Source organism: Columba livia, chromosome 3 (assembly GCF_036013475.1).
Source record: "Columba livia isolate bColLiv1 breed racing homer chromosome 3, bColLiv1.pat.W.v2, whole genome shotgun sequence".
NCBI classification, from domain to species: Eukaryota; Metazoa; Chordata; class Aves; order Columbiformes; family Columbidae; genus Columba; species Columba livia.
In genome coordinates this window covers 28202579-28225656 of record NC_088604.1, presented here as the reverse complement: position 1 = coordinate 28225656, position 23078 = coordinate 28202579, and the positions used below count along the sequence as shown (strand labels likewise).

General features: G+C 37.1%; 1 protein-coding gene across 4 annotated transcripts in view; it reads left to right on the top strand.

Annotated features, from left to right (window-relative positions):
- Window positions 1-23078, top strand: part of LGSN (lengsin, lens protein with glutamine synthetase domain) — a 100009-nt gene that overhangs the window by 18013 nt on the left and 58918 nt on the right. Inside the window, exons 3-4 of one of the 4 annotated variants that reach the window (XM_065056211.1) lie at window positions 207-19623; window positions 22435-22548. In XM_065056211.1, coding sequence (XP_064912283.1) covers window positions 22435-22548 — 114 coding nt within the window. In that variant the 5' untranslated portion in view covers window positions 207-19623. Of the gene's footprint in view, window positions 1-206; window positions 19653-22434; window positions 22549-23078 lie in introns of those variants that run through there. The other 3 variants (XM_065056209.1, XM_065056210.1, XM_021293588.2) reach the window with 3 other exon arrangements.

Sequence of the window (23078 nt, the reverse complement as noted above, 5' to 3'; positions counted from 1 at the left end):
GTAAAGCTAAGCTGAGTAAAGCTTTTTGGCCTTTAATTTTAGTTATATAAAATTAGGTAGAGGCATAAAAAAAAACAACAAACATTCTGTGATATGCTCCAAAGACCTTACAGTGATAGAAAAAGCAGCACAGTTCTAGCAGGTCTGCATGTAGCTGCAAATAAGAATTTCAGACATTTTTCTGTTTCTCCTTTCTTTTCTTCTAGGTAAAAAGAAGACACTGCACAAGAGAGTGGGGAACCTCCAATTTCCAGTCCTATTTACTACTTGCAAGGGAGGTATCATTCCAAAACTTTGTAGAAAAAAAATATTCTCTAGCTCATTTTCCACTAAGAGCTCTGGTGTTTGGTTTGGAGGAATTTGGTCTGGAATTATTATCTGTCAAATACTGGCTTCTAAGAAATAAAATAAAATTAAAAAAAAAAAAAGAAGAAGAAAGCTTTTTTCACTTAATTTGGATGCAGTGGGATAAAATACTCTAGAAATACTAGCTAAAAGCAAATTGACTTAGTGTCAATTTGAGCACCTACCAAACTGTTAGATTGTGTTACTAGAACAGGAACCTGCAACTCAGTGCACCACCTGTTTGTGCCAAATCGATATTACAGAACTATATACTAAAATATATAGTTTTTTAGATTTTCTAAGGAAAAAGTTTTTTAAATCAGTCAAAACTCTGCTTCAGATTTGGCAAGATACTTGCCTCTCATTTGAATATGCTAACAAAATATCAGTAGGACATGTCTGATACCTTCTTAGAATTATGGAAAAGGAGTTTGCAGTTTTGATTTACAGCCTTGTGGAGCTGGAATTAAAAGCAATGTATTACTGCTCAGTTCATGGGTAAAATACCTTTAAACCTATCATTCATATTAATTCAACACAAATGTCTTTGGCAATGGAGAATGAGTCAGCACCAGAGTTGTTACTGTTTTTAACACTTCCATAGATAGGACTAGGAAAATACAGTTAAGAAAATCATAGCTTCTCAATTTCTGCAAAAGGACATTTAAGATTAATGGGAATTATACAGCACTTTAAAAATATGAAACAAGTAGAGACAAATCCCAGTTAATAACTGCCAGTTGCCTTTTGTCACTGTCTAGTGACAAGGCTAGCTTACTGAGATTCTTTAATCACCTGTGTTTGTACTAAAAGAAACAACTACCTGTGTGTGGAAAAATGGCTTGTTGAAACTTTCATATTTCTTCTTTTTTAAAGGGAAATCCAGTGTATTATTTAACATCCTGAATTTACAAATACAGATAGTATTCTAAACAGCTCATCAACTTTTTAACATATTTATGCTGTTTACATGTTTAAATGCTCTTGTAGGTCAGTTATCTGTAGCAAAGACCTCCTAAACCTTGGTTAGTGGCTGGAAAAAGCTTAGAATCCAAATACACCTGCACTGTGGACTTGTTGTTCATAATCAAATACAAATCTTCCTGCTGGCCTTTAGAGGCACTGAAGTGAGGTACTAACAGCTTATGAACTTGTTGCCCAAGTTATCTTTCACATACCACTGCTTGTACATGTGTTGTATTCCTCTTCCTTACTACTACATAAGGTCTACATGCCTCTGGATAAGGCTGAGGGAAAAGCAAATACTGACATATTTTAAGACCACCATAATTTTCATAAATTTTTGAGTAAGTGAAGGAGTAGACTGTGCATGCTAGATCCCTGAATTAATTTTGAAGAAACAAAGGAAACTTTGTGCAGATAATCCATTGAATATTTTCTCTTGAGGGTTTACTGAGACATGACCTTAGAATTTGAGTCAGTAAGATGTGTAAACAGACCATGATTAAGGAAAAAGAGAAGAGTCAGGACTCTTTTAGGGAATCTGTTTCTGAAGGCTGTGGTACTACAAGTACACATTACCCAAAGAACTGAATTGGTCCAGTGCTCTTTACAATCATTTTCACTTATGTACCTTGCTGTTGTTCTGTACTACGTTTACATAGCTTCACAGTGATCAGAGTCATACAATATGTGTTGTTACTAAATCTCTTGCTTATTTTCTGTTGTTGCTGTCTTCTAATATGATTGGCTAAGTAACTAATCTCAAAGGATCTTTTATATTAAAAAACCCATAATGAAATACACAACACTCTTAGCAAAGGATTACTGAAGGCATGACAACTCTTTCTTTTCCGTTTTTCAACTCCAAGTCACTCTTTGTGAGAGGGAAATGGTGTCAATACTTCAAAAGTTGCCATCTGAATCACCTGTTTTCATGTGTAGAGACATAATAAATAAATACTAATGCATATGTACGGACATAACTGGCACTTGTTCATTTAGTCCCAGTCAATTTGAGTAATCTCAGTGAAACTTATCATCAATTTATAATCAATTTTGTATTTTAATTATGTAAATCAGGAGAAGTTAAGAAAACATGTGACAAAGCTTACTCAAATTTCATTCTAGCCAGCTTTTGAAAACTACAGAGATGACACAAAGTTTCCCTAAAATCTGGGTTTAGGGCTTGACCTTTCAGAATTTTTTATGTCCATCTTATTTACTTAGCTTTTTTTGGTATTTTACAAAACTAATGGCAGTTATTTGGAGTTGTGAACATTAGTACAGTTACTTGAAGGAATCACAATCATTATCTGATTCAGATATTGAATAGAAAAATGTACAGGTGGAACAGTTTTTCGATAATACAAAATGAAACAGTTTGGATCTCTGGAGGAAGGTTTGGAAAAATCCAGGCAGATTAGAAGTGGGATTGTCAGGCTCGCAATGTTGCATCTAGCATTTACAGTGAATTTATAGAGAAAAATGCTGACTGCACAGTCCTGCTATCATTCAGTATATTTTAAAAGCTCTTGTAATTTTTGCCTGTGGGAATTCTGATGAAGCATTTAGGAGACAAGATAGAACAGCTTAGTTATAGTGCTTGAAATGCTAGACTTAAATTCTCTTCTGACTGTAACACAAATTGGTCCCTATGTGTTTTGTAGGAAAGGTTAAAACATATTGCCGTTTTTGATATAACATGGGAACCACACTGCGGTACACAGTTAACTGAATTTTAGCTTTTATTTAATTTAGGTTGTAAAGTTTAAAAGCTGTTCTTTTATGTGATGTGTATGGAACAGTGATGTTGTATTTGGTCCCTATCAGCTTGCTGGTCTTATTAATGCCTACACATGTATTTGAATGCTATTCTAACACTCATAATTTGTAGAATCTTCATTATGGATAAAATTGCAGCAGTGCAACAAATGCAATTAAGAAGCCCCAGTATTTTTGTCTTGTAAAAGCTCCAGTGAATAAAACAAGTTCAATCTCTATCTTGCTCATAGGATCTCTCTATCTTGCTTAGGATGGTTATTATTATTTTACATGCTTTTTGTACATGGAATTCTGTTTCTGACTGGGGGTTTGGGATGGTTCTAACACATATTATAATATATTGGGCACACTTAATTATCATTATATCAGGATTCATCAAAAATTTTATGTCCTCTTTACATTTGTAACCTTTAAACATACTGAATTATGGATGGTATTCCATACTTAAATTTTGTATATTACACCAAAGATTGTAGTTATTATTTTATATTATTTTCTTCTGCATGCTTTTAGTTTGTCTCTAGTTTATCACTGAGATAAAGGACTCTTATTTTGTAAAATTGATTTGCTATGGTGAATTTCTCCTGCTGCTATTTTAATCTTTGTTGATCTGGATTTATAGTGACCTCTCTTAGAGAAATTGTTTTGTATAACCTGTTTTTTTCTTAGGATTTAAATAATTGCTTCAGCTGCATCCTGAGTTTTTTTGGTCTGTTTTTCATCTTCAGGATTATTTCTGTTTTACATTAGTTGTGTTGCTATTTTCTTGGTGACCTACTTGGCTATCACAATGTCCAGACTCAGTCTTTTTGGCTATGCTCTTTTTTAGAAGGCTGTTTCTAGAAATCTGCCTGTTTGAACAGCATACAAATAAAACAACAGTTCAAGTCTTCTTTCTGATGATGTGCAAAATTTGCCACAGCATCTGTTACTCTTGGTCTTTTTCCATGTTGGCTTTAACCATGATATTGGAGTGAATATATAGGCATGTTGTCTTTTCTGTCAGCATTAAGCTATTGGGTACTATGATTCCCACTTTATTAAAATTTCAGTTATAATGTCAGGCTGTGGCTTTTCTTGGACAGTATTTCTGTAAATATGGCACTTGCTTACCAAGTAAATCTATTCTTTATTAATTGAGAGCCACACCTGCAAAAGGAAGCCAGTGGCAAAACAAAATAAATTCCTGCTAACCCCCTTCACGTCTCTGGATTTAACATCAAGGACTTATTTATATGACTGGCAACAGTTAAAAATGTAATTAAGTGTATTGCAATGTAGCATGGACTGAAATTTCTAACCTTACTCAAAGTCGAATGATGCTAAAACAAACTCGTCACTAAAAATGTCCCTTAGGAGTGAAACAGGACAAGCAACAGTAAACTCTTACCTGCTCTGCTGTTGATTTGTCTGGTTTCATAGCCTGTAGCCAAAAACCTAAGAGTGAATCCTTTTTCCGTTACTATATCACTAACTTATTTTTCATTATGGCCAGCAATTGAAAGATCAAAATGTTTACAAACAGACCTCTGTACTGATGTTGCAGAACCAGGTAGCAGTGGCCATGTCACAAGCAGTGAGGGAGGTGACTCTTCAGCTCTCACTAGATTTACAACATGCAAGGCAGGACATACAGTGAGAAAACAGACTGTAAAAGCAAACTACAGTAAGTAGTAATTAATAACAGTTATAAAGGAGAAACAGTCAAGTCATAAATAATTCCTTTTCTATTCAAACGCCGTGGAATTTGCCATTAAATACAGATTTAAAGTGCTGCTGCAGCAAAATTCACTTTTTTAAAAACTATAGACATATGCATAAACATAAAAATGTGGGTAAGGTCGAGAAACCAAGTACTATAAAATGTATAAGTGCCAGAATGAAAAATACCTCTGCAATCTTTATTTGGCATCCAAGTGCTTATGTATTATGATATAGAAGCACATATTTAAAATATTGCCTAATTCATTACAGCTGACAGTGCACACTATTTAAGTTATTCTCTGAATTATTACCTTTCTCACAGGTTTTCCTGTGAGATGTATCATTTGCACTAGAAATCACCACAAAAAAATATTAATTTATTTTCCCAACACTCTTGTGAAAAAATGGAGTATTTAATCTGTATTTGATTTGTAGAAGGCTGAAGTATGGAGAGGTTAAGATGGAAGGGATCCATTAATTTCATGTGTCTAGCTAAGAAGGCAGAAGCCTCATTTTTCAAATAAGATATTTTTAGCAATTCATATGTCTAGAGCAGAGGTCCCTCTGACAACTGTCAAAATCAGAGTGCTTAACACTTAAAAAAATCAGACTATGTGGTTAAAGTTTTCACTTCTTATACCAGAACCAATCTGATGCAAAGCAGCTGGGAACAGCCAGGAAAGGGAAAAAATTCCAAAACTCTGTTTATGAGCTCAGTCATTCACTTTATAGAGATAGTGCAGGATCAGCCCACTCATCACTACAAGCCTTGTAAAGCTTTAATATGTTCAGTGAGTACGGAACTTCTAAAAATTTTGACTGTCATCTCTCACAGATCTCTGTGGGTACGTGTGGTTGGCACTTTAAAGCTTTATAATGTGGCCATTTGAGATGGTGTTTCACAGGGACAGTGACAAGTCCATCCTTGAAATATCAATGTCTTGCTCAGGTACAAAACCATGAAACAAAGTATGGAGGTCAGGAAGACAGGGGCAGAGTGAGATGGGGCCAAAGTATTGCCAAGAAATATTTGGGTTTAGTATGTAGAAAACAACCTGTTTTTCCTTATTTTCTTGCCACAAATAACCAAAGTGTTATTGCTAAGGTTTTCTAAAAGTTTCCAGGCTCAGCTAGATTTTCAGTATGGAAATGTCAGCTTCAACAGCTGTTGTTGGGCAAGTTTAAAATAACTGATCCAACAACTTTTTCAGCAGTTCTGTGAATTGACTTAAAGCAAAGAATGACTCTAGATTTGATGATGTCCCTGTTCATTGCAGGGCAGTTTGGCTAGATGGCCTTTGGGGGTCCCTTCCAACCCAAACTACTCTATGATTCTATGGACAACTTCTACTGGAAAGTATCGGCTATGGTTATCTCCACCATTTGCCTTTCTAGTAATTCTAAGGGCCTCTTTCTGCTCTAAATTACGTTAGGACAGGTCTAAAATATTTTCATTTTTGTAAAATAAATAACATCAGTGCAAAATGATATCAAATAATGAAAATAAGTTACATTAAATAATTTATTTCATTAAGAAACACGTAGTGCCTAACAATTGTAGTCAATACTGAACAGCTAAAAATGAAGTAATGAAGTATGGCTCCTTTGCCTCATTAAGTATTTAGCAAGTATTTCTAGGTCCAGTTGCTTCTCCAGACGTACTCTGGCAGTTTTTCTAGGAGAAAGCTGAGATTTTTTTCCCCCCTTTCCTTCAATTTTCTGCATCCTAACAATTAGAAATCCCAGATAATCAATTTAATTTACCTAAAATATTTTTTATTTTCCCAAATCATATCAATCTCTCAGCTAATTTACCTGGAGAAATGCATGATTTCTATATATCTTTTAGAATGAAATCCACTCATGTTCATAAAAGAACAATCTCATGCTAAAGGACCAGAGATCTGTTGCACTTTTGTTGTGTAAATCAGGAATTATTTCAGTGCCATAGAAGAAAATACATGACTCTAAACCTGGGGCAAATGAACGGGTGAACTGATTTAAATGAAGTTATACATGGCATTGACACTGTTAGGACATTTTCTATTCTATTTTCACTTGTAAGTCAGATAAGATAATACTGTGTATGTCAATAAAGAGAAGGATGGAACTTTCATGAATTTGAACAAAAAATTGTACAAATTATGGTAGATTAAGCATATTTTCCCTCTTTTTTCCTTTTGCACACTAAACTAGGAAATTAACTATCTATGAATGTCTGGTCTCTACACAAATTCCATTGTCCAGAAAATCTGTTGTGATGAGGAATTATGTCAGGATTCTGACTTTTGCCTTACTTCTGCTGTAGCAAATACAACAGTGTCTTCGCAAGACTCTTATCCTGTTTATGTTGCCTTTATTTTCTTACTAATTTGGAAATTAAAAGTATCAGATGACATCTTGAACTTTGTACGTATCTGGAGCTAAGTCAAATCTTTCATGCACATACATTGCAGTGGCGTTTCATAGCAGCAGCTGCCTTAGTTTCCCTATATCCTTTATTTTAGTTGTGACTTACTAGTTTCTCACAGAAAAATCCTGTCTCCTTTCTTTGCCAGTAAACTTATTAGTCAACTTCCAGTTTCATGCAAACATTAATTTATTTAAAAATCATGTTACTTTAATAATATGAAAAGCGCACAGAAAATATATTACATTCCTGGGGAATTAGTCAATTCATGAACTGATAAAAATATTAGGCATATTTTGAAATGTCTGGCATTATAAGTATTGCTGGCCTCTGTCAAGACTTCTATGAACTCTAAGGAGAGTTGTGTGGAGCCATTGTAGTTTCTTTTTATGAAGTAATATACAAGGACAAGAGGCCTTTGCTCCGCCTCTGTCTCACCCATATTCTTCTGAAAATGTTTAATTTTTTGAAATAACATAGTCACTTCATGAAATATTGTTGGTAGAATATTGAGAAATGACACATGTTACTGTGTGGCAGTGGTGTCAAACTGATTTTGACTGGGGACCACATCAGCCTCGCCAAATGTAATTTTAGGACTGTATAAATGTAGTACTTACATTTATACAGTGATAAATTACATTTGGCCCTTTGAAGGCAACTGTGAGGCTGATGTGTCTCCTGGTGAAAATGAGTTTGACACCCCTGCTGTATAGCTTTAAAGATATATAGGTAAAACTGTACAATTTTATAAATAAATTTTATAGAAAAAAGATTAACCTTTTGAAAGTATCGATCCCAAATAATCAGGAATTATGTACTATAGATAATGCTTACATACTAATTATAATAGTTGAGTGCAGTTGTTGAAAAATGTTTTTTTTAAATCCTTTTACAGCATGGCTGTGTGAATTCTGGTTTTCCTTTGCATGCTGCATTTAGTAAAATAGAAAGAGGAGCAGTAGTAAGGAGAATAGTGAGACCTAACTGCTTTGCACCAGACTCTCTCGCGACATTGGCTTATGTACTTCTCAATGAGATCATGTTCAGACATAGTGGTCATGTCCTTCCTTTCCCTGGTTTATCCCAACACTGTGGGACAAAGCAACAATATATTCTGCTTGAATAATTTTTAAAATATTGTTTTATTTAATCCTGTTGGCAGTCTTGTATATCAAAGTTTCTTTTTCAGTGGAGTTTTAAGGGCATAAAAGGAGAAAATGCGCCTTTTGAAACCCTTCATTGAAGGAAGTATGCATTTTGAATAAAAGAGATCTAAATAAACCCATTAAGAATGCTGATCACAAAATACCTCTGGTTTCTATTGCATTTTTCTCCTATCCATTTTAACAAATTTCCTTTAGAAGTGCAAAATAGGACTCATATTACTAATAATTTGGTTGCACTGTTGTAAGAGAAGATTTGTAGTGTTTATGTTAGTTTTATACATAATTACAAGAACTACTTTCATTGAAATGGAAAGATGTTGAAATATCCAGGTTTGCCATGGCTGGGAAATTTCTTGGATATGTACATTTCATGAAGTTTCAGCAGAAATTAATATTATGCCGGGTCTCTGGCAGGGTTTTCTGATTACTTCTTGTGATCACACAACTTCTGTTCTTGAAACTTAAAGAGCTGTTTCAACAGAATTTTGTTTGGGACAAAAATCCACTTGTTTTTCTTTTCATTCTACATCAAAATGAAAGTAATCTTGAAAGTTATTGGTGAATGGAATTGTTTTCCATATAATCTTAATAACTAACTTTCCCAGCAGAGTTGCTAAGTATGGTATCTACTGAAGTTCATCTTTATTAATGGAGGCATGGCCTGCAAATCCACTTCTGGTACACTCCCTGAGATGTAGTTTAATAACCAGCATGCATCAAATGTCAGCTCTGCTATTCCTCCTGGGATTCCTCCATCAAGAGAACACGTATTCTGTCTGTGCTATATGAGCAGTTCCTAAAGCCATCGTCCAAATTCCTTGCCGAAGACCCACAGAGGATTCAGAAAAACAATGAAGTTATTTTTTCAAACTACTGCATAAGTAGTTTGAAAATACAGTGCTTTCATCATCTTAAGTCAGTGAAAGACAAAAATGCTATTTCAACCAGATGTTCCATATAAATCTATCTTGCTGCTCAGGAAAAGGAGTGTCACTGTTGTGTAGCAATCATGAAGGAGGCAAAGCTTGATGGGGAAAAGACACTTCTCCAGGTTTCCAAACTCAGCAGTATTCTGGTTCATTTCTGAAATACGCATTGTTGATTGGCCATCCTCCTTTAAATAACTTTCTTACATAGTTATTCTAAACATGCAGACAAGGGCTTTATATAGAAAATAGAACATTTAGAAAATAAAACATTTAGAAAATTTAGTTATTTCCACACAATGACATGATTGCCTCTCCAAATATACATTGGGAATTAATTTCAAGGATCATATGTTCATAATGGATGCTTTTGCATAATAAATTCAGTGTCCTTCAAATATGTTGTGGTTTAAGAAATGTCATGGGTTTAATTAGATGGCTTTATTTATGACTAGAATATACTGTCTATCATGGTGAGACACTGGAAGTACTGGTACTGAATCTACAACTCTCCAGTTAAACTTCTACTGAAAATACATGGAATTTACCCTCAACAACTGCAAAACTGGTACAAATTTAGTAAAATATTATAATCTTGGTATTCATAACTTCATCTTCTTTTCAAAAAGAAAAAATGTACTCTCATATGATCTGCACAGAATAAAAAGACTTCAAGACGTTAATTTATGGATAGAAATTAATAACCACTCTTTTATTTTAGTAAATGCAGGAATTCATCAAAACAGTTGCTTTTTTGAAAGTAAAAGCTCAGTCATTTGGGGACTTTATGTGTTTCTGTGACAGATTTCCAGTTTATATTTCTAGCCTTGTTTTTAAAATGATAATATTTATCCAAATACATGCATACACCCTTCCCATCCTTCCACACATATATATGTGTATGTATAGTGTACATATAACCATGTTTTGATACATATTCTCAAGTACATAACATTGTTTTGTGAACCACATAAACTATGATAGTGAAATACTGTATCATTCTTTGTCATCAATTTCTAAAAATATGTGACTATATTCAACTAAAAAAGTCCTTCCTTGTACCATCAGAGAGCTGTATTTCTTAAATATAAATAAAAACAGTGAAGAAATAATGTAAGTTAATTTGATCTTTTTCTTATAGGAGAAAAAGTCACAGAGCTAAGAGATAAGGTTGGAAAACATTGTTGAGGAAAGAGACTGGGGAGAGGAAAGGAAGAAGAATGAGAAATTTTAATTCTATATGGTGTCAAGTTAAAAAAAAATATCTGGGCTGGGTTACAAGAAATAAAATGAGAGGAGGTTGAAATAATCTGTCCTGAGCTCATTCTGTCAGTCAGAGATAGGAAATACTGCCTTCAGAAATCTGAATACAGTCGATCCATTGACTTGTCAGTCACAGGAGGATATCAGTACACTGATTCCAAAGCCTGATTTACACCACTGTAGGAGTTACTGAGTGAGGATTAAAGAAATAGGAGGCTTGCTTGGGAATACAATTTCTGAAGGAGGTTAAATGAGAGAAAAAAATTGAATGAACAAAATGGAAAAGATGAACTAAAGAGAGAGAATTAAGAGAAAAAAGGAAGAGAAAGAATTAATTGCTATAGCATCTTTTGATGATTTTCATACAGACCATCATGTTTGCTATTTTTCTGGGACAAATTTTTGTTCAAAATATTTTTACTGGCTTTGTGTGGCAAGGTTTTTGTAGTGGAGGGCTACAGGGGTGGCTTCTGTGAGAAGCTGCTAGAAGCTTCCACCACATCCAACACAGCCAATACCAGCCAGCTGCAGAAGTGATGGTGGTAGCACCTCTGGGATAGCGTATTTAAGAAGGGGGAAAAAAGCCTCGCACAACTCCAGCCGAAGAGAAAGAGAGAAACAGCTTTGCAGACACCAAGGTCAGCGGAGAAGGAGGGCAGGAGGCGCTCCAGGAGCTGGAGGAGAGATTCTCCTGCAGCCCATGGTGCAGACCATGGTGAGGCCGGCTGTCCCCCTGCAGCCCATGGAGGTCCATGGTGAAGCAGAGATCCACCTGCATCCATGGAGGAACTCATGCAGAAGCAAGTGGGTGCCCAAAGGAGCCTGTGACCACATGCGAAGCTCCTGCTGAAGCAGGGTCCTGGCAGTACCTGTGACCTTATGGAGAGAAGAGCCCAGGCTGGAGCAGGTTTACTGACAGGACTCGTGATCCTGTGGGGGACCCAGGCTGGAGCAGTGTGTTCCTGAGGGACTGTAGCCTGTGAAAGGGACCCACGCTGGAGCAGTTAGTGAAGAACTGCAGCCCATGGGAAGAACTCATGATGGAGAAGTTCATGGTGGACTGTCTCCTGTGAGAGGGACCCCAGTCTGGAGCAGGGAAGAGTGTGAGGAGTCCTCCTCTGAGGAGGAAGGAGCTGCAGAGACAACATGTGATGAAATGACCACAACCCCCATTCCCTGTCCCACTCTGCTGCTGGAAGGGGAAGAAGTAGAGAAAATCAGGAGTAAAGTTAAGCCTGAGAAGAAGGGATAGGTGTGGGGAAGGTGTTTTAAGATTTGTTCTGTATTTCTCATTATCTTACTCTGATTTGATTGGAATAAATTGATTTCCCCAAGTTGAGTCTTTTACCCATGACGTTAATTGGTGAGCAATCTCTCCCTGTCCTTATCTCAACCCACAAGCATTTAATTGTATTTTGTCTTCCTGGTCCAGCTGACAAGGGGAGTGATAGAACAGTTTTGGTGGGCACGTGGTATCCAGCCAGAGTCAACCCACCACAGTGATCAGTTGATGGCCATGTGTAAAAGTGCTCGAAGCTCTAGTCCTTCCTTAGATAACAGAAAGTGATTGTGATACCTGGGAGTCTGGCTCTATGAGTAGCTACCATGTTTGAATATTTAATGGCATGACCTGCTCTACCTATTTTACTCCTCGTTTAAAGCATTATAGCAACAGACACATATTTTCAAGCTTGAATGCTCACTTCGGTCCTAAAACTAGAATTAAACCTGAAAGGGCAGTCTGTGTTGGTGCAGCCAACACTTCTGAGAAGCTTCTTTCAGACAAGATGCTTCTTTCACTCTATGTGTGGCTTTTGAGGATTTATACTTAAAAATATTGGCTTCATTCCTCAGAATATTTCTGTGCCATCTGTAAATTTTCCACCCCACTGTTTTGCATTGTTCATCTGTTTAAACTGAGGATTTTCTCACGGGTCCTGAACACAGTATCTTATCCTAGAAAGCTACATGAAAAACTATTTATCTGTTGGTCTCAGGACCATGCAATTTCAAGGCATTTATTTCCCCACAATCCCTGCAAGGTGTGGAGATAACAGTTTTCTCCATTTTCTGAGGCAGAGGTCTAATACCAAAAGATGCTTAATGCAAAAGTCTCAGGTAGTGCCAGCTTCCACAGCTTTGCAGACACAGAATCCTGCAATTTCGGTACTGTGTGATTTTCTGCCACTGAGGTGCTTCTGCCACTTTACACTGGTTGTCACTGCATTCCTTGGGGACCTACACTGAAAAATATTTTCTGGCAGGATTGCCAAACCAGACATCTTCCCAGATATCTTCTTTTAGATGACCAATTTAAAGGATGTTCTCATACCATTTCCGATGAACGATAAAGGCTTTTACAGCCCATGTGGTAGTGGATACACATATTCCCTCCAAAAAGCAACAGTTGGAGCACTCATGTGAGGAGAAAAAATACATATTCAAATTTTCTTTTTAATATGTCAGAATCTGAAGCAGTCTTCCCCTTTTATGTGAGAACATCTGAAGCACCACTCCCCATGGCTCATCTTTTGTAAAACAAAGGACCATGTTATGCCTTAAACATCTGGTTTTTGCTACTTTGGGCTGAAAAGATAGAAGGCTGTGGAGGCAGTCTGTCTTTTCCAAGGTTCTGTGAAATGAAGGCATATATTTTTGAGACAGAGACAATTAACAGTGTTGCTGTCAAGGTCTCCTGCTCTGATTGGGAAGATCAAAGATGGACCACCTGGTGGACAATCAACTACTAGGAGAAACCACAAAACAACAGCTACCCCTAATGAACAAAACAACTCACTTCTCGTCAGTACTGCAACCATTTATTGACCATTGACCTATTTCCTATTTCTAGAAAAATCTTCTTAATTAGCATGAAGAGCAAGCAGAGGGAGGAGACAAGCTGTCCTCTCCTATCTCTCATGCAAATGGACTGGGTTATAAAACTTCTTCACGTGAGAAACTTAGGTCATCAGTCTGTCTGTCGATCTGTCTCTCTGTTTTGTGTTTTTGTGTGTGTGCATGTGTGTGTGTGTGCTGCAAGGCATTAACCAAGTTTGGCACCCACCATCAAGAACAATGAAGTGGTGAGATCTTACCTTTTTTCTGATATATTAACCTATCTCTCTCCTTTTTTTCTCTCTCTCACTTTCTCTCTGTTTAATTTATTCTGGGCACATAAGGGTAGTATCTTGTGAGTTTTGTTGTTAAAGTCTTGCTAAGTTTTATGATATAGTTACAAACTTTTGCCAAGTCACTCTTTTGCTGTAATTTGTAATTCAGCTGAGTGCTTTTAGTAAATTCATGATTGAATTGGACCTCTCAGGTGATTGTCTATTGTCACTTTGTGTTACTGCACAGAGTACTCAGAGTTAACTCATCCCTAGTCTCACTTGGTAGGGTGAGCCAACACCTTAATCAATAGAATACAGGGAAGAGAAAAAAACTTTTTTTTTTTTATTTTTATAACATAAAGTAATTATTTGCTGGTACACAGGGAAAAAATGACACAGTAGTTTTAAACTGGGATATAGAATAGTCAGACTTAGTTCACAGTTTCAAGGTATTTTATATTTTGCATCAACTTTGAAAAGTAAGACCTTCAGCTGTAGTGTTGAGCAAAATGGAACAATCTACTAAAATCGGTTTATGTAAGCAGAGGATAAAATCCACAAATTTTTAAAAATCACATATTTTAAAAATCACAGTGGGCAGGTATTAAATATTGACAGATATTGACATACATACATACATATATATATATATATATATATATATATATATATGTATCAAAACAGAGAAAGAATCATTTCAGCCTTTAGGCTAATGACAACCTATCCTAAGGATAATTAACATAGTGACTTCTGGTATTTTTGGCAGAATTAAATGGCAACAGGATAGCCCTAATCTGTTACCAAAGCAAGAAAGAAAATGTTTAATGTTCTGTGACTCATCTTACATTTTCCATAGATGTTTTTTCCATCATACCTCTCTTGATAGGCCATGAAAACTTAATGATGGGTCTTCAACATTTGTCTGTGCACTACACCACGGCCAGGATATATGTGGACCAGTGGAAGGCTATCCATATCACCGCTAGAGCTCATTTCCCCTGCACTTAGACATATGTTTTCTTGATGTGAACCAAAAGAAATAAAGCATTACTAACAACATGCAGGAGTATCCAAGACTATAGGGTTATAATCAATAAAGAAGGCACTGAATCATAAAATTATAGAATAGTTCAGGTTGGAAGGGACCTTTAAAGGTCATCTAGTCCAACCCCCCTCCAACGAGCAGGGACGTCTTCAACTAGATCAGGTTGCTCAGAGCCCCGTTCATGATGAGCTCTGTCAAAGGTGGGGGGGTGGATGGATGCTAAGCTCTCTGTACAGCTCCACAGGTGATGGAAGAGGGATGCCCATTTGGGAGGAGGTATTCCCATGAGACTGCTCCTCCTGCACTGCCCATGCAGCATTCTTTCCTTGACTTCACACCATGATCACAGGGAGGGAGCAAAGGAGATGTTACTTCCTGGGGCTCTGTAAAGTGACCCAAATCAGGGCAAACATAATCAAAATGAAGTTTTAAAGAGTGTTTGTGTGTAACAGTAGAAAGGATAATCAGGACTTCGTTCAAAAATCAACACTTTAGTTTAAGATGAGTAAAATAGGTTTAAAAATCAACACTGTGACATCTACAATTCTTGTTAAAATTTGTTTTTATGCTGAATTACACGAGGTTCTAGGCTATACCATGAACACTAGACACCAAAAACCCTAACAAAAAACCCAAGAAAACAAACAAACAAACAAACCAACCAACCAACCTACCACAGAAATGAAAGTTAAGGGACTGCACAGGTCTGGACAGACAGCAAAGAACTGCAAATAAAACCCCAAAGTCTGGATTCCTGCTTGTAATCTTAACAATTGTGAAGACATAGTGAGTTTACAAGCAAGAACAGCATGAAAAAGGGCAGATTTTTGATCTCATTCTTTGGAAACTAAGTATATTTTATTTGGTACTGAAACTATCAGCAGCAAAAACCGTTAGATATAAATGTTGTTATGTGACTAAGCAAGAGATTTGAGATATCATTGTTGTCAGGACTTCGAAGAACAAGAGTTTACTCTCACTATAAAAAGAAAAATGTAACCTGAATTGTTGCAATACAACTGTCTGAACATTTTTGCGTGGTGTGTTATCTGGAAATGATAGAAAAGTTATGGGAGCTAAACAGTAAATAATTGCTCCGGACATACTGATTTTCGTGTCACGTAGTCTGTCTATTGTTAAACTTTCAGGAAATATTAGCCTTGTTATGCTAGGCATAGATACCACCAGACAACCAGAGCAGTTACGAATATGCCAATTTTTAGCTGTATGAAACTGTTCTATGAAAAAATGAAACTTTAATTCAATAAATGCATAATTTAAGCATGAATTAACAATGTTTAATGCTGTTATTTGGACAAAGTGGGAACAATTACAAATTGGTCACAGTAAAAATGTTGTCAATCATGAAAAATAGAGGGACATTCATAAACAAACTGTTGCAGAAATGTGATTTAAAGACATGTACAAAGAAAGACCAATGACATCTAGATCAAGATATGTGCATGACAGTGATACTTGTCTAGACATTAAGACCCTTAAATTTAGATTTTTATATTTAAATGCATACAGATATGTCTATGGCCCCATTATAGTCAGTAGAAATTTAATCTGAGTTGGAGTCTGAAGGGCAGTTTGGTTCACCTTAGAGCAGACATGAAGGCTATGACCTTATTAGCAAATAAAAGAGTTCCACAGCTTAGATGCCTATAACACTTTGTTTTAGGCATCTTAATCTCATACTCATTGCAGTCACACATCAAAAACCTTCACATGGTGGCTGTAAGTGCTTCATTTCAGAAAGTCATCCTGACTGTTTCCTTGGTGCTCAGAGTTTTTTTTTCTGCACTTCCCCAGTATAAGGAGCTCAGTGCTTGGCTTCCACCTTTGCTATTGTAGAATCCAAACACTATCCAAAACAGCTGTTAAGACTTCAGAGGGATCCAGTCTGAAAACATTGCTTGAGATATGCCTAGCTTCACAAAAAGATCTGAGATCCTTCAAATTCAATCAGAGCTCTACTTTCTAAAACATAGCTAATAGAAAAGATAATAATGATGATTCTGTTATCAAGAAATAATTTAGTCACACCATAACTATTACTTCATGATCAAGGCACTCACAGAAAGAACAAATTTCTTAAAGAAGTTCTTTGCTCAAGCGATTACAAGTTTTATTTTAAGTGGTCTCTCTTTGGGGATCATTTCCAACAAATTTAATATGAACATCCTTTTTCTCCTCAGCTTTGTGGGAAATTTGTGTAAAAAGCTCAATGTGAAAACTCACAGAAAATCATTTTAAACAAGACTGATTTCAGTCAGCTCTAGGTTTTCACTCACTCTTACCCACATACTCACAAGCACAGAAACATGTGTGTCCAAATGATCATCTCTGTGTTATATGGATGAAAAAGTATACTGGTTGTCGATTCTTTACTATGTCTCTTAGCTTCCTCTTCACTGGCAATAACAAAAGGGTCTTTGGGCTGCTCTTCAATACCATTTAAAAATCAAACATTATTTTAGGGTGATTCTTCTGTTTCAGCATTTAATTTCACTTTCCATGAATCTTAGATCATGTGTTGCCCATTGTATTTGTTTCCTCATTTGAGGTATCTTTAAAGTTACAATCTGCGATCCTGTTAAGAGGAAAACGAATGATACATACAGTATGGTCTGTCTTTGTTGCCATTCTCCAGTTATCAGAACACAAGTCCTCTGATCTTGACAAAACCACATTCCTCAGTCTTTGCCAGTTTGATTGCTGTCAATTTTGTCCTTTGCCACCAACACAAGCCCTCCTTTTAGCTCTTGCAGTACCGCTTCTTATAGAATCATAGAATAGTTTGGGTTGGCAGGGACCTTTAAAGGTCATCTAGTCTACCCCTCCTGCAATGAGTGGGGCCATCTGCAACTAGATCAGGTTGCTCAGAGCCATATCCAATCTAATCTTGAATGTTTCCAGGGATATGGCACCAACTACGTCTCTGGGCAACCTGTTCCAGTGTTTCACCTCCCTTATTGCGAAAAGTTTCCCCCTTACATCTAGTCTGAATCTCCCCTCTAGTTTAACACCATTATCACTTGTCCTGTTGCAACGGGCCCTGCCAAAAACTTCATCTCTATCTTTCTTGTAAGTCCCCTTTAAAGTACTGAAAGGCTGCAACAAGCCTTCTCTTCTCTAGGTTGAACAACCCCAGCTCTTTCAGCTTGTCCTCATAACAGAGGTGTTCCATTCCTCTGATTATCTTTGTGGGCCTCCTCTGGCCCCTGTGCAACAGCTCCATGTCTTTTCTCTACTGAGGGCTCCACAGCTGGACACAGCTCACTGGAGCTGAGTAGAGGGGCAGAATCATCTCCCTCAATCTGCTGGTCATACTTCGATGCATCCCAGGATACGGGTGACTTTCACAGCTGTGATCACATATTGGCAGCTCATGTGCAGCTTTTTATCCATCAACACCCTCACACCCTTTGTGTGCTACTTTTGCACACAAACTTTAATTCAGCCCATACCAGCCTTAGTGCTTCTCTTATGACTCTCTACTATTGGAGCAATCATGAAGATAAAGAAAATTAAGGTTTCTTTCACTTCACATATATAGCCAGGCAATTTCAGCTGCAGAATAAGTTGAACTTATTAACTTGCCTGTCTCTTACCACGAGCTCAGCCTCAGTCACCTGGAAGTTACTTTGGGATAGCATTTAGAGTTAGTAGAAAGAAGCTAGTAAATAGAAATCTGAAAAATATGAAAAATTATAAAAGAGAGTCTTTCTGACTCTTTCTTTTTTACTGGGATTTAGGCTAGTGGAATTCTATGTCGTTGTAATCAATACCACCCAAATCCTTTATTTTGTTCAGTGCGCTTGGTTTTGATAAGAAATATTTTTCAGTGTCTCTAATCCTCAAATCAGGCAGAAAACAATGTGCTGAACTTTATTTTAACAAAGAATGAACAAAAGGGAAAAAGAAGACTGTACTCTGTCTTAAAGATTTTTAAATGTAACTTTTTATTCCAACCTTAGTATTGAAATAAGGTGGGTTTTGTTTGTTTGTTTTTGTTTGTTTTTTAATGGGAACCAAGCCATATCTGTCACTGAAAGCTTTTAAGGACAGAGTAGACAAACTTCATCAAGTGCGACAAAGCTGATCCTGCACTGCAACAGAAAGACTAAATGACTTTCTGAGATCCTTTCCAGACCTGTTTTTTATTGTTTTGTTAGCATCATGTATAAGTCACAACTAAAGGATGCTGAAATTTCCATAAGGTCAGGAAACCGTATACATACATACACACATACATAGTAGTGTTTGTATGTATATACATATATATATGTAAACACAGTTTGTTAGTGGAAAAGCTCTCAAGTTGGTGTTTAAAAAGAGATATAGAAGCAAAAGCTCTTTCTTGTATTATGCTTTTCAATAAATATAAGGCTCAACAAAAATGAATCTAGAAGGTTCTATTAAAACAAGACATTCTTTATTTTGTATATGGTGGAATTTTAATATGAATTTATAAAATTTGCAGGTTTGAGAACATAGGGTTTATTTGATTTTTGGAGTAGTTATGAAGTGTAATGATAAAAACAGTTATGTTATATCTATGCAGAGATGGATTATCTGGTAGAGCGGGTTAGGGCCAATTCAACATGTACTTAGAAGGTAAGGTCATGAATAGTCACTGCCTACATTGTATGATTTTATGATTTTGTGCCAGTTTTTCTTGTGCCTTTCATGTGATCTTTTGTGTTTTCTTGTGTCTAACCTTTCATTTACTTTCCACAAATCTGCCGTATCCACTGCTTTTCTATCTGCTTTTTGTTTCAGAGCTCAGCTGCTGCCCCAGGAGGCAGCTGCACTGGACTGCCAGATGTAACCACTGCTTCTATCTATCTTCCCACCTGGATTGGAGGGAGAGCATAAACACTGCATTGGAAGGACTTTTGTAGGTGATGATATTTCTGTTTCAAGCACGTGAGTACTGACATGTACCCAGTTGCTGAATTACTGTTGAGCTCAGTGGGACACTCACATTGCAGAAATTGTGCAGTCCAGACTGGCTGGCTGGCTGCGACCTGCTAACTTCATCATCCTAATCTCTGTTGGCCCCACCTCTTCCACTAAATTTCTGAGTTTCTAAAGATAAAAATGAGTGTTAGCAAATAGTCGTGCTTTAAGGATTGTGAACAGATGCAGACGTTTCAAATGGGGACAGTGACATTCTAGTGTATCACATACTAAAGCAGAATGGGTGGCTGTTAGTAGTTCTTTACCTGAGTCTGTGTTAGGTCTTGGATAATTGGTTTAATTTCCTGCCATGCTGTGCTGTGAGCTCAGGAGTGCTTTTCTACTTGGTATTCTGGAATACCTAAGATCATGGTCAGCCCTAGGACAGCAAGGGGGGCAATTGTTCTGTTTTAGACAAGGATATGAAAATGCCTATTTGCTCAAGCAAAGAGAAGACTGTATGCATATGTCTAGCAATGTTTCCAAACGTGGTACTGCAAGGAGAGACGAGTATACAGGCAATAAATATCATCAATGGATTCGTGGAAAAGCAAAGTTTTGCAAAGTGTGCATACCGTGATATGTTTTGCAATGTGTTTGTGTCTGCTGGATATCCTTCTGCAAGGAGGGGATTATTGTTCCTTTCCTGGAGACTGACTGATTTTCCTTCGGAAGAGAAACTTCCAGAGGTGATAGGTGATAAGTCAGGTGGAAGAGAGTGAAGAGTGGAGTAAAAAGGTTTGTGCCTGCATGTGAAGGAAAGGCTATGTTCAGCCCATTAAATCAGTCAATCAGTGGCTGTAATGTGACAGGGACATTGATATATGGGGTATATGTGGGCTTTGCAGAGACAGTTCACAGCTCCAGAGATGAAAAGGAACCTGGAGTAGGATTCTGGGCTGGGCCTCATAGCTGTAACTTCATAACTAGATCTCTAGAAGCAGAATGTGTGGAAGTCCAACCTGTAAGATGTCCCTGCTAGCAGAACAGCCAAGCCTGGTTGTGTGCCCATGAAATGGAAAGCACTTAGAAGCCAAAGCATATACATTCAGATGCACTCACAGAAGAGGACCAACAGTACCTGGGCTAGCTGTAGAACCCTTTATGGACACTGAAGCTAATTTTCCTTGGTTTCTGCTGTAGCAAATAGCCTTACACATTAGGAGATGCTTGTGTGATATTCAGAAAAGCTACTAACAGACCCAGAAACAAGGTCTTCATCCCCAGGAAGGAGTAAGCCATCTTATCATAACTTGGAAGATCTGATAGGTGTTTCTGCAGACCCTTAGAATGTTCTTCCCTTCTTGAGATCCTTCAGATGTCCATGGTGGTCCTTCAGAGAAGGACTGAGGCAAACAGGTAAAGTTAGTAACAGCTTCAAACATCCATTTAATCCTCCTCTGCACTCAAGGCATAAAACTTGAGAGCACTGGATGGCTGAATAGCCATCTTATAGCTTTAATATCTCACAAGGGGACAGAGATAAAAGATATGAGCAGAATTATATAGTTCCATTGGACCAGCCCTATATCTCAGGGTCTTTGCTATTTGCTGTATGATACTCTCAGGAAGCTGCTGTGGTTTGGCTGATCCAGTTGTGCCTAGTCAAATAACATGTTTAGAGGGAAGCTGTTCTGAATGAGATATCAGCATCTGAAAGACATCAACATGCAGCTATATCTTACTGTATTTACCAGCTACTCAAACTGTATGTTTACATTTATGAAAAGGCATTTATTAGGAGTTTATCAAAATGTATAGCAGAGGCCTGCCTTAGCAGTGAGGTATTTCAGGTCTCATAAATTCTAACAAGATATGTTGCTAACAGATTGTGATTGTTAACACCTCAGTGCTAATAACCTAACAGGAAAAAAATGGGAGAAATGGTGGTTGCATTACCCTTTTGCTTAGGGTGTGGGAAAGAAACATGGCTGCAAAGAGTTTGAATAAGCAAGTATTACATAGCAAGGACAATAAAGTGTAGCAAAAGAACAAGCAGAAACACTTCCACAGTAATTAAAGGATTAAACAGTTTATTTGTGTGCCTTTAAAGGTATAGAAGACACAGCAGGATTGAAATACTAGACTGACAAACCAGTTTGTTTCAGAACAAAGAGGAATGTTCAAGGCAGGAACATGGTAAAAAGTGATGTGTTCATACCCTTAGACAGAAAATGAGAAATAGGATATAAACAAATTATTTCCAATTTCATAGCTGTATCAGCCTCCCAAAAATTTGCAGAACAGACCTGATCCCTTCATTTTGCAGATGCACTTTAGTTCTAAGTCACAAGTAAAATCAAAACCAGAAAAATAAATTAATTCAGCAAATACGATCAAAATGTTTGTGGGCATGCTGGTTTTGCCACTTAGTGCTAAGTTAGCAGTTATCTCCCGAGAGAGAGCAGAAGTGGATGACTGGAATGAAAAAGCTCTTGCAAGATTCTGGCTAAATCTGTCCTCTTCAGTTTGGGTGCAGTGTTGCTGGGTGGCATTTGACTGAATCTACAGCTCAGCAATCCGTCAATGTACAAACACTACAAATTATGAACTTAGCTCTGAAAGCAAATCAAAACATTATTTTCTCTCATTTGTTTGTTTGCTTTTGTAGTCAGAAAGCTGTAATTTATGGTCTGTCTGATTGTGTAGCGGGCATATTGATTTAAATATCATTAGGTTAGAATTTGCCCTGTTGAACTGGTAAATACAGTAATTTACAGACAATTAGCTGCATGCTGCTGTCTTTCAGATGCCGATCACTGTGAAACATATCCCCAGTGCCATGTCTGCGCAAGCAGTTCCTGCCATCCTCCCACTGCTGCCTATTCATCTGGACCTCAGATTTCACAGGCTCATTTCAGCAGTAAGTAAAGATTTAACATTGTTGGCAGATTTACGGTTATCTGGTGCCTGAATTACAATGACACTTTGGGGTAATCTTACTAATGCTAACTGGCAGAAAGCATGTAGTAATGTCTCATACCATCTAGAATTTTGCAGATATCAAGAGATTGTCTATCTGCAATACAATAAGCAACTCAAACATGTTAAAATATTAGGAAACAGGCTTGTTTGTTTTGTTCTCATTGAACCTCATTGTTGTGGAATTATCATTATTGTAACCATTGGAACTTGACAAGGACCTAAAATCTGTTGCTTGTCTGTGTCTGGTTTATCATCTGCGCTATCTGAACCACTAGTGATTGCTTCTACAGAGCATGATATGCCTTAGAGTCCACATGTCCTGTAATCTGCCTGGCTTCCAAGCAACAGTATTTAATAGCAGTGATGAAAACTAGGGATATTCCACAAAATGATGACTACAGTGTTTAAATTCCTCATAGTATTCAAGGAGGAAGTACACTCATATACAAAACATGCAGAGAAATTTAA